Source organism: Neophocaena asiaeorientalis, unplaced genomic scaffold, assembly GCF_003031525.2.
Source record: "Neophocaena asiaeorientalis asiaeorientalis breed wild unplaced genomic scaffold, Neophocaena_asiaeorientalis_V1.1 scaffold784, whole genome shotgun sequence".
NCBI lineage: Eukaryota > Metazoa > Chordata > Mammalia > Artiodactyla > Phocoenidae > Neophocaena > Neophocaena asiaeorientalis.
The window spans coordinates 783905-796808 of record NW_020174692.1 but is presented as its reverse complement, the minus strand read 5'-3'; the positions used below and the strand labels follow the sequence as shown (position 1 = coordinate 796808).

Sequence of the window (12904 nt, the reverse complement as noted above, 5' to 3'; positions counted from 1 at the left end):
TTTGACATCCTCTTTCAAAAAACATCATGGTTTTGGCCCATCATGGGATAAGTGTGGAAGGTAAAGGGGAAACAAAGGTCCAGGTTTGAGCTCCCAGCCCTCTAAGCCAGATTAGCTTTACTTTTTATGTTTTTCTCTAAAATTCTGTATAAAATTTCATTTTAAAAAGTGTTCTCCTGTTATTTAAAAAAAAATTTTTTAACCATGGAATAGTCTAACTCCCTTATTTATTTTTTTAAATTTTTTTATTGAAGTATAGTTGATTTACAGTGTTGTTAATTACTGCTGTACAGCAAAGTGATTCAGTTATACATGTATGTGTATATACGTTCTTTTTTAAATATGTTCTTTTCCATATGGTTTATCGTAGGATATAGAATATAGTTCTCTGTGCTGTACAGTAGGACCTTGTTATTTATCCATTCTATATATAAAAGCTTACATTTGCTAACCCCACCCTCTCATTCCAACTCTCCCCCAACCCCCTTGGCAACCACCAGTCTGTTCTCTATATCCCTGATTCTGTTTCTGTTTCATAGATAGGTTCATCTGTGTCATATTTTAGATTCCACATATAAGTGATACCATATGGTATTTGTCTTTCTCTTTCTGACTTACTTCACTTAGTGTGATAATCTCTAGGTCCATCCATGTTGCTCCAAATGGCTAACTCCCTTATTTAAAGCTGAGGAAATGTTGTCATCATACCGTTTTTTTCCTTACTCTTGGTGCCTTTTATTTCTTTTAAAAGATGCCTGAGAACTTTATGCCTCCTGTTCCCATCACATCACCAATCATGAACCCCTTGGGTGACCACCAGTCACAGATGCTGCAGCAACAACCTTCAGCTCCAGTACCACTATCAAGCCAAGCTTCATTCCCACAGCCACACCTTCCAGGTGGCCAGCCCTTCCATGGCATACAGCAACCCCTCAGTCAACCAGGCATGCCTCCGTCTTTTTCAAAGCCCAATATTGAAGGTGCCCCTGGAGCTCCTATTGGAAATACCATGCAGGTAACAGTAAATCTGTGGAAGTGCGAGATGGCTCTATTTTGTTATGTTTTCTTAATGTTTTAACTTTTGTGGTTATACCTTTATTATTATCTCAATTTGATTTCAATTTAGGCAACTTAAAAATAATAACTTTTTTTTAAGATTGTTCATGTATGTGTATTATTTTTCAATGACAAGACCATATACAAACTTTCTAGAAGGAGCTTATGTATTTACTAGTATATATTAACAGTAACTTGGCAATTACAGTATTTCATTTGATCTAATCAGTAGCCACAATTTAAGATCAGTTGAATCCATATTTGCATCCAAGGTTGCTAAGCAGAAGCTGTTTCCAAAGGTTTTTTCCTTTAAAATATAAAATAAAAATGTAATGAGTTATATATTTTCTTTTGTATGTGTAAGAGCTAATAAGATAGCCATATCTTTAGATGGAGATATAAATTTGTGGTTGCTTTTCACATACAAACAGCTAGTTGGCAAGGCTCTAGATGATGAAAAGTCTACCATATTTCCATATAACTGACTTAGACATACAAAGATAAACATTTTGATCTATTCATGAAAAGTAAAGAGGTTGGGTCACAGTTCAACATAAGATGAAATAAATTCCTGCCCAATTATAAAACTAGCTCTTCTGTCTGTTATTGTCTTTGACTCTCTAAAGTCAAATTTGTAAAGATTATATCTCTACCACAAGAGTATGTTTTGCTGTTAAGAGATTTCTGCCTAAGGAACTTCTAAACATTAACAGTTGCATTATAAAAACAAGTGTTTTGATGGAGGTGGGAGGCCCTTCTTCTTTCCACAAGAATATATAAAATTATAAAGATGCACTGTTAATTTTTATAATTACAAGTCTGTAGTGTTTGTGAAGCCATTCACTTTTGTTTAGACCTGGGTGCTCATGCTATACTCATCTGACCAGAACCTCAGTTGCCATTGAAAGGGAGAGCTTCATGGATGTGTGTGTTCAGCCAGGCCATAATATCCACCTTCCTGTCCACTTGGATGTCTCTGAGGCACCTCACACTTAACATATCCAGAATCTAATTCATAGTCTTCCTCCCAAACCTAGTCGTCTTTTGGTGTGTCCTGTTTGAATTAATGGCACCATAATCCTTCCTGTTTAATCCAGCCAAAAACCTGGGCATCATCTTTATATTCTTCTTCCTTTAACCTGTTTTTCAGAGCTATCCCCAAATCTTGCTATATTACTTCAAAATCTCTCTCAAATCCCTTCTCTACATTTCCAGTCTAGTCCATGCTACCTTCATCTCTAGTCTCAAGCAGTGCAGGAGCCTCTAGTTGGTCGGCCAGCATCTACTTTCACCCATCTCTTATCTGGTCTTATCTCCTCATTGCTTAAAACGTTACAGCTTCCCATTGTTCTCAGGATAAAGACCAAAATATTTCACATTGTCTGGATTCTCTCAGCTCATACTCCTCCTTGCTGTCTCTCTCTGCTCCAGTTACAGTGACCTCCTTTCAGTCCCTTGTATCATGATCCTTCCTGTGTACAGTTCTTCTGTCTGGAATGCATTTCCCTCCCCATTTAACTGGTTAACTCCTACTTATCCTTCTGATATAACTTCCTTAAAGAGCCTTCCCCTCAGTTAAATCCCAATTATATTGTCTCTTGGTTCCAGTGATGTTAACTTAACCACAGTTGCTATTTTACATACATTTATGACATTTTAAAACTTTCTTTCTCTTCCATCAGCCTGTAAACTCCCTGAGGGATGAGATCATTTCCGTATTGGCTCACCAATACTTAGCCAATACCGAATACATAATTGCTTAATGTTTTCTATAAATGAACTAATCAGTCAAAACTTTAAACACTTATACATTCCTTCTTTGTTTTCCCATCTGTACATTCAGTAAGATCATGGACTCTTCTATCCTAACCTTTGGTTTAATCTTGCAGTTTGATAATAGCCCAGTTAACACCCTCCAAGAGTAAACCAAAGAATAGAAGAATGTCAGGATAAACATGTCATGGAGGAACCTAGGGGTAAGACAGGAATAAAGACACAGACCTACCAGAGCATGGACTTGAGGATATGGGGAGGGGGAAGGGTAAACTGTGACAAAGCGAGAGAGAGACATGGACATATATACACTGCCAAACGTAAGGTAGATAGCTAGTGGGAAGCAGCCGCATAGCACAGAGAGATCAGCTCGGTGCTTTGTGACCGCCTGGAGGTGTGAGATAGGGAGGGTGGGAGGGAGGGAGACGCAAGAGGGAAGAGATATGGGAACATATGTATAACTGATTCACTTTGTTATAAAGCAGAAACTAACAACAAAAAAATGTTACCATAAAATGCTTTTTTAAAAAAAAAAAGGGCTTCCCTGGTGGCACAGTGGTTGAGAGTCCGCCTGCCGATGCAGGGGACACTGGTTCATGCCCCGGTCCGGGAAGATCCCACATGCCACGGAGCGGCTGGGCCCGTGAGCCATGGCCGCTGAGCCTGCGTGTCTGGAGCCTGTGCTCTGCAACGGGAGAGGCCACAACAGTGAGAGGCCCGCGTACGGCAAAAAAAAAAAAAAATGAGCCAACAAGCAAAGCAAGCAGCCGCTCCAACCAGCCAACTTTGTAATTGCCTTGTTCTTTTTATTTCCTACTGGCACAGGTCTCCTTCCCATCACTTATATAAAATAGTGATCAACATATGTTCCATAATTAATCAAATACTTTATATCCAATCCTATTTTTGAAAATAGAAGCTGTAGAAGGAGTACCTGTATCTTCTACTGAATATCTGATTTTTATGTTTGCTTATCCCAAGCGATTTCACATGTTAATTTTTCATTTGATTTTGAATAGCCTATCTACAAGGTCGTTGGTTTCTCTTTATCACATATTCAGGGCTTTGTGTATAGGTAGCTTCTGGTCATTTCTAGTCATTTTATGGTATTATTTATTCCAGCATGTGCAGTCTTTGCCAACAGAAAAAATTACCAAGAAACCTATTCCAGATGAACACCTCATTCTAAAGACCACATTTGAGGATCTTATTCAGCGCTGCCTCTCTTCAGCCACAGATCCTGTATGTATTTTTTATTTTGCTTAATTAAAAGAATCCCTTATGGAGCACTTCTATAATGATCGCTTAAAGTCTTACAAGATGTATTTTGAAAGTTTATGCAAAAATTGTAAAGCTAGCACTTATATATAGTTTGCTGTACATATAAAACACATTCAACTGCTTTTTACATATAACTTTAATCTTTAAAACAACCTCATGGTAGGTAGGTTTGTCATATTTATTTACAGAGGAGGAAATTAAGGCAAAAAGCATTTACATGATAATTAAGGCAGAGCCAGCATTCGAACCTAGTCTGGCTCCAGAATTCATGCTTTCAACCACTATGCTGCACTGAGTCTCATCGGCAAACCTTATGCGTAGCACAAAAATACAACAGAATGGTGAAACTCAGATTTGGGGGTTCTTTTTGAGCTTACATCAAAGCTTCAAAAAGTAGATAGACAGTCTTTAACTTTGCAAAGACCTTAAAAATAGTTAAGTGCTTTAGATATTGGAGTCATATTCATAGTCAAAGTAACTGATTTTACTCAGTTTATTAGAGGATGACTGTATTGGCAACAACAAAAATTCCACAAAGCCAGTTTTGTTTTAGGTGAAATGTCACTTTCTGCCAACAAACATTGAATATGTTTATTTAGTCACTGACCAGTTGTCTGCTTGAAAAACAGCTTCTAGAATTTGTTGTTTCATCAAACATTGAGTAGTAATATGTGCAGCCTTCTGCTAGTCTTTTGGAAGGCAATTCCCTGTACTGAAAGTGTCAGGAAAGCAGAGGCAGGGAAAAGTTAACATAAACCTTAGCGCCTGGCATTCTGGGAGTGATGGAAGGACGAAGCTAGGAACAGAGAACAGGTGAAGCTGTTAAACAGGTAAGTGTACAGTGTCTCCTAGGCAGAGAGGTCCTCATCATACAAAATGGAGGAATCCTAATAAAAATGTGGGAAAACTCCAGTCTTCCTTCAGGCATGAGTTAACGTAAACAGAGGTTGGGAGGACACCTCGTATATGGCCTAGCTTAATAAATTTTTGTTGAGCTTCACCTCCTCTGGGTCACCATATCACCTCCCTTCTGGTTACCCAGGACCCCTGGGCAGAAGAGAAAGACAAACTGTTCCTGTCACTAGTTGGGGAGGCAGTTCAAATACTGCCCAGGACTCCTGCTGGTAGCTAGGTGGGATTAACTTTGAACCCTCCACAGAAGTCCATTTTAATCAATACTTGAAATCATTTTTATAGTATGACTTTATTCCTATTTCCACTTCAGTTATGTCCTAACAGCACAAAGTAATTTTGCAGCACAACTTAGTTTGTAAGGTTATCCTCGATGGCTTCACCTCTTCTGCACTCCTCTTCAGACACACTGACATGCCCTCCTCAAACATACCAAGAATGTGTCAGCGTCAGAGACTTTTTACCTGTTGCTCCTTCTGCCTGGAACTCTTCCTCACGGAACTGCAGAGCTCTTGCTCACTTGTTCCTGGTGTCTGCTCAGATGTCCCATTAGCCATCAGGACTTCCTTACCACATCATCCTGCCAACACTGCTGACCCCCTTACCCTGTTAACTTTTCTTCATGGCACTCATCACCATCTGACATACAATATATTGTTTATTTAGTATCTTTTTCCCACCCAATAGAATATGAGATCCGTGAGACACAATGCTGTCCCAGCATGGTGCGTAGTAGTCCCTCAATAAATATTGAAAAGCAGTGTCACTTTTAAGGCTGTTGCATAATGTAGATATTAAGTTAATCACAGTATAATTTTAAACATTTACGTTTAGGATAGTTTTCTCTCACTACACTTACAGTACTAGGATGAGGGTAGGAGGACTCCTTAACTTATGAACTCATTTTAACACTTCCCTCTTAATAATCTTAAGTCACCAAAAGATAATTTTCTCCTTTTTTTGGTGTTTTAAAGGCCCAGAATAAGACAGGATTAAATGTACCAAATGTGACTGAGTGTATAAGTAGTACTTTTGAGATTCCACAGTTCACCTGTATGTTTGCCTTCTAGCTCCCATAATGTTCATTTTATTTAATTTACAGTAACTGTTAGACCTTCTTTTCTGTATTACACTGACCCATTGCTGCCTCGAGATGGCCCTTCCTGTTGCTTGTGGATATAGTGTAGATGGACACTCACACACCTCAAGTGAGTTGCAGTCCCCATGGAATCCAGCCAGTGCTCCATTTTGCACACTAGGAGGAAGGGTCTCAGTTTCTTGCCCTCCCTGCCTTAATAGATTACTAATCTCTGTTCTAATAATCTGTTCAAGTTCCTCGGTCTTAGCTATCTCCATTTCTTTATAAAATGAAGCTGTCCAACATCATGACTGTAAGGTTTAGTGAAATGAGATAAGGCAAGTTCTTGGGATAAAAGTTATTGTTCATACATAACATACCTGTTTTTTCTCTCCTGCAGCAAACCAAGAGGAAGCTAGATGATGCCAGCAAACGTTTGGAGTGTCTATATGATAAACTTAGGGAACAGACAGTAAGTTTGTGGGGAAAAGAAGGATTTATGATAATCATTTATTCCTGGTTGCTAGTAAAATAAGTGTCTCATCAGCACTTGCATGTAATACAGTACGCGTGGGGACAAAATGATCGTGACAGTTCATAGAATGGGCTTTTCTCTGTCTAAATCTTACATTTCAGTCACCGGGGATAAGGGGATAGGGCAGTGTGTGTGTGTGTGTGTGTGTGTGTGTGTGAGAGAGAGAGAGAGAGAGAGAGAGAGAGAGATTAAGAGGGAGAGAGAATTTTTAGCCTTTTTTTATAACAAAGGGCAGATATACAAACTGGCCTGTACTGGTCCTATGGTAACTGGCCTTCTATTCATTTTTATATGTCCCTTGAATTAAGAAATCAGAGAGTGGGCAGCTACTCTGTTTTCCAGAGACCAAATCTGTAACCTCTCTCATAGTCTAAGACTCTGAACCTTTTCTTTTAGAATAGCTATTACACAAAGGCAAAGCCAAAGGTAACCACAAATTGAGCAGATCAATGTGTATAACTATGAAGATGGTCGGCAGTAAGGAGTAAATGCCCTGTGTGTTCTGTTCTCTTGTCCCTCCCAACCTCTGCATTCCTTTCTAGAATTGTTTTGTTTTATTAATGAAAGCACTAGGAGAGAAAAAAAGAATTGGGACCTTTCACATTTTTGCATTTTAGCATTTCTCTTCCCCATTCCCCATATCAATGCCATCAGCTAAAAATAACCATTTATCTCCTGAGAGCCAAACCAGAGAAAGTTGATATAACAGTGGAAGTGGCGTGGCCCATGGACTGATCCAAAATAAAGTCTTCTCTGAAAAGTATGGACATGTATGCCAAGTAATGACATGGGGGGAAAAAAAACTAGAGGTCTTATGATTTTAAGAGATGACAGGATTATGAAAAGCAGTTAAGAACTGGCAAATTGAGTACATGATGAGGACTGTTGCCCTCTTAATGGCAGTGGACCAGAAGTGCAAGGTTTCTATTGTCCACAAGGTTTTAGAGTAAATTGGGCCCCTACTTCGAGATGTCATGATTAAGAATCTTTAAACTCCTTCATGTACATAGGAAAAATTTTAAAAGGTGTGAGACAGTATCTAAAATAATTTAGTTATTTAAAGTAGTTATCTAAAATAAAATAATAAGAATTAAAGCTCTTAAGTGGAGAGAGACATTAACATTTCAACTTGGGGAAGGAAATCTGGCTTTTCTGTAAGGAAATACCTGGCTTATCATACATGTATAATTCGTAAATAATTCCTTACATAAATCATTTTGTCATGGTTCCATTTTATAACTTAAGTGTTGGTTGGTCCGAGAAGCTTTCTGGAAATGCTCACCAGTTTATACATTTTTTTAATAATGTTTATTTCAAGCTCCTCTTAAATATCAGGGTTTAATGTTTATAGAGGGTCTCATGGAAAATTCTTCCTTAATTTAATTCTCTCTCTCAATTCCACCTTTATTTTAGCTTTCACCAACAATCATCAATGGTTTACACAACATCGCAAGGAGCATTGAGACTCGAAACTACTCAGAAGGATTGACCATCCATACCCACATAGTTAGCACCAGCAACTTCAGTGAGACCTCTGCTTTTATGCCAGTTCTCAAAGTTGTTCTCACCCAGGCCAATAAGCTGGGTGTCTAAAGGATGGCTTCACTCTCAGCCACTATTGCCATTTTTCCAAAGAAACATGTTTTAAAAAATGATAAGATGTGGACCAGTCCTCATTAGCATGTTTCCATAGCAGCCAGTCAAGAGCATTTACATTGTTTCTGCAGATATACTCACCTTAGACCTGCTCAAAGCCCTGGTGCTTTCTTTTGTTTTAATCTTTTATTGCCTGTGATGATTTTCCTATTCTGCAAATAATGTATTTCCTGGATTACACATAGTATGCTTTCCTGAAGTATTCTGATAAAATACGGTTTTTGAAACCTCAGGTTTACTTTTTGGAAAAGGAGCCTTTGGTTATGTGTAAAGCAGAGCTGAAACTAAATTTCTTTCACGTCCTCCCTACTTCCTCCATGTCAATCAGATTAAAGTGTGTAATCCTATTTATGTGTACGTAGTCTTTTTTTTAAACAGCTACTCACAGTTTAGTTTAATCTCTATTTTTTGTGGCTTTGGCTTCACTTTGGTCCTGAACAAATAACTAAATCTACAGGCTGCTACATAGATTTTAGCAAATATTAATGAAAAGTGGGATCACTAGTTTTAAGTATCTATAGGAAAAGATTGAGCATTTTCATTCTGTAGGATGCATTGAACTTTTTTCTATTAATGTTTTCAGTATTCTGTTTGAGTTTTAAGATTGAATTGTCTCCATTTTATATTCAGAAATTTATTCATTCATTTTTTTAAAGTTACCTATTTCTCTGAGGTTTAAGTTCAGAAAGAAAGCTTTAACTTCTGTCAGCCTCCTGAATTGACATATTTTCAGACGGTATTTTCGTCAAATGATTTTATTGTAATCTGTCTTAAGAACAGTGTGGTAAACAAAAGATAATGGTCCCCATAGAATCTTGAGGAGAATTAGATACTAATAATTTTCATTGTTTAAGCAACTTTACCTAAGTGAGTTGGAAAACTAGAAGATAAAAAGTGTGACTGCTGTGAAGACAGGTGCTGTTTCAAGGACTAAGTGTAGTTCATCAGGCATTTTGCAGCCTAAGTGACATAGTTTACAAGACCCTCTTACTTTCCTTTGCTGGGATTCCCTGCTCACCAAATAAAACACCTCTTTTAAAAATAAAAATAGGGACTTCCCTGGTGGCACAGGGGTTAAGAATCCGCCTGCCGATGCAGGGGACACAGGTTTGCGCCGTGGTCCGTGAAGATCCCACATGCTGCGGAGCACCTAAGCCCATGCACTACAACTACTGAGCCTGTGCTCTACAGCCCGCGAGCTACAGCTACTGAGCCCACGTGCCACAACTACCGAAGCCCGAGTGCCTAGAGCCCGTGCTCCACAACAAGAGAAGCCACCGCAGTGAGAAGCCCGGGCACTGCAACAAAGAGTAACCCCCACTGGACTCAACTAGAGAAAGCCCACGCACAGCAACGAAGACCCAATGCAGACAAAACAAAAAAAGACATTAAAAAATAGAAATAGTTTTATAACTAAAAAAGGAGGACCTTGATAACATGTATGAGCATTGGAGCCTCACAAGTGGGGTGATATATCAGCTCCCCGGGAGTTTGGTGGTCTGAGTCAGTCCTAGGACACACTGAAGTGGCAACTTGACCTTCTGGACCTGACCCTCGACGTGGTGTCAGCCCAGGACCCCATCTGAACAGCAGGCTGGCCTCTAGTAATTGTTTTAATGTATTGCCCTTATAGTTAGGATTTGTGTTATGGCTGCATGATTACCTTGACATGACAATGGCAAAACTGGCAGCATTTTACAAAAAAACATTCCAAAAGATGAGAAACAGGAATAGGTGGCAGTGGAGCCCTGACCAACCCCAAAGATTTTACACGTATGAGTATGAAAAAACGATTTGCCACTGACATCCGAGCAACTGTTACAAGTGGATGGAGGTAAGAAGACTTGAGTCCAAAATAGAGTTTAGTCTTGAAGTATGAGGATAACAGGAGATTATGGGAAGAGAGCAGTTTGTTTTCCTGAAGAAAAGTGAACAAGGAAAGGGGTGTGAGGGAAACTGGTAGGTGGGGCTGGGTGTTGGCTGGGAGACATATCAGATCTCCAGGACGTGCTTTCTTACACTTAACCTGCTCCTCTCCTGCACTCCGCGTATGACCTTTTGGGCTGGATGGGATGGATGTACCTTAGGCCCCGTCTGAGAATCTCTTATGTGTGTGGGATGCACGGCTGATGGAGATGGTGGTTCATTCTAATAGTGTGGCAGCAGGAGAAAGTTCGAAACAACTGCTCTACATCTGACGAGAGTCCAACAAGCCTATATATTCCTTTGGATTCAGAAAATTCCCGTGTATGCTGGAGGACAGAAAGGTGCAGTAGGATTCCTGGCAACCAGATGTACTCTATTTAACACCTGCCTGAAAGATAAAGGGAGGGATGGTGATTGGTTAACACTTTTCTGATAACCACTTGTCTCCTGAACCAGATTTGTGTTCACCTAAGAATGACTGCAAGGCCATCTGTTGACTGCTCAGCCATGGTGGAGACTTCATTTGGAATGGACATCTACATATGCACACATACATATATATGTATGCACCCCTCTTTGTCATTCAACTGCTGCGGTGGCAGCATCCCCAAATGTCACCCCTGACAAATCTATCAGGGTGTTCATCAGATGCTGAAGATGTCACAGGCAGGTAGCATCTCCAATTATTCAGTGAAGAAGGACTGCCTATGCATAGAAGCTCTTAACTGTTTCCTCTAATAGATAAATGCTCCAAATCTTATAACCAAACTAAATTACAAAGAAAAAGTGCTCAAATTAGCTTTATAGTTCCACTTTTCCTGGCACACTGGTTTTATATACATTTCTGTAGCATCTGCTCTGCTCAGGGCTTTGGTGACCATACCATTCACTCAGGCTCAGGTTGAGTAGTGCACCTACGAGCTGACTGGGGTCAGACTGTGCCATTCCTAAATTTCCAGCTGTTTGCTTTCTCTCCCCTCTGGGAGATACGGAATGTGTGGGTTTTAGGGTGTCGGGACAGACCTTGAAAAACCTAACAAAGTCAAACAAAAGGAAATAGACTTTGGTTTAACTGTGGTGCATGTTTTTTACACTCTGGATTAATGTTTCCAGAGACCTGCTAAAGTATTTATTTGGCAAACAATGTTAGTCACCTAGAATAACTTTGTATAAACATCATTACTCAGTAATGTCTGAGATCATTTTTTTAGTGGAGCTGCACACACTGTTGATTTTTTTTTTAATAGGTTTATTTATTTTTGGCTGCATTGGGTCTTCGTTGCTGCGCGCGGGCTTTCTCTAGTTGCGGCAAGCAGGGGCTACTCTTTGTTGTGGTGCGTGGACTTCTCGTTGCAGAGCACGGGCTCTAGGCATGCGGGCTTCAGTAGTTGTGGCTCAGTAGTTGTGGTGCATGGGCTTAGTTGCTCTGCGGCATGTGGGATCTTCGCGGCCCAGGGCTCAAACCCGTGTCCCCTGCATTGGCAGGTGGTTTTTTTTTTTTTTTTTTTTTTTTGAGTAGCTCTTTATTGGAGTATAATTGCTACACAATACTGTGCTAGTTTCTGTTGCACAACAAGGAGAATCAGCCATATGCATACACATGTCCCCATATGCCCTCCCTCTTGAGCCTCCCTCCCACCCTCCCTATCCCACCCATCTAGGTCATCACAAAGCACTGAGCCGATCTCCCTGTGCTATGCTGCTGCTTCCCACCAGCTATCTATTTGACATTTGGTAGTGTAATATATGTCCATGCTACTCTCACTTCACGCCAGCTTCGCCCTCCCACCCCATGTCAAGTCCATTTTATATATCTGCCTTTTTATTCCTGCCCTGCAAGTAAGTTCATCAGTACCTTTTTTTTTTTTTTAGATTCCATGTATATGTGTTAGTATATGGTATTTCTTTTTTTCTTTCTGACTTACTTCACTCTATATGACAGACTCTACGTCCATCCACCTCACTACAAATAACTCAATTTCATATCTTTTTATGGCTGAGTAATATTCCATTGTATATATGTGCCACATCTTCTTTATCCATTCATCTGTCGATGGACACTTAGGTTGCTTCCATGTCCTGGCTATTGTAAATAAAGCTGCAATGAACATTGTGGTACATGACTCTTTTTTTTTTTAACATCTTTATTGGGGTATAATTGCTTTACAATGGTGTGTTAGTTTCTGCTTTATAACAAAGTGAATCAGTTATACATATACATATGTTCCCATATCTCTTCCCTCTTGCGTCTCCCTCCCTCCCACCCTCCCTATCCCACCCCTCCAGGTAGTACGTGACTCTTTTTGAATTATGGTTTTCTCAGGGTATATGCCCAGTAGTGGGATTGCTGGGTCGTATGGTAGTTCTATTTTTAGTTTTTTAAGGAACCTCCATACTGTTCTCCATAGAGGCTGTATCAATTTACATTCCCACCAACAGAGCAAGAGGCTTCCCTTTTCTCCACACCCCCTCCAGCATTTACTGTTTCTAGATTTTTTGACAATGGCCATTCTGACCAGTGTGAGGTGATACCTCACTGTTCTTTTGATTTGCATTTCTCTAATAATTAGTGATGTTGAGCATCTTTTCATGTGCCTCTTGGCCATCTATATGTCTTCCTTGGAGAAATGTCTATTTAGGTCTTCCACCCATTTTTTAACTGGATTGTTTGGTTATTTTTGATATTG

General features: G+C 39.7%; 1 protein-coding gene across 9 annotated transcripts in view; it reads left to right on the top strand.

Annotated features, from left to right (window-relative positions):
* SEC31A (SEC31 homolog A, COPII component) overlaps positions 1-8638 on the top strand; it is a 65621-nt gene extending 56983 nt beyond the window's left edge. For all 9 annotated transcript variants that reach the window (XM_024758886.1, XM_024758883.1, XM_024758885.1 and 6 more), the window contains 4 exons: positions 752-1015; positions 3952-4071; positions 6501-6572; positions 8049-8638. In XM_024758886.1, coding sequence (XP_024614654.1) covers positions 752-1015; positions 3952-4071; positions 6501-6572; positions 8049-8228 — 636 coding nt within the window. In that variant the 3' untranslated portion in view covers positions 8229-8638. The remainder of the gene's footprint in view (positions 1-751; positions 1016-3951; positions 4072-6500; positions 6573-8048) is intronic.
* Positions 8639-12904: the final 4266 nt, after the last annotated feature.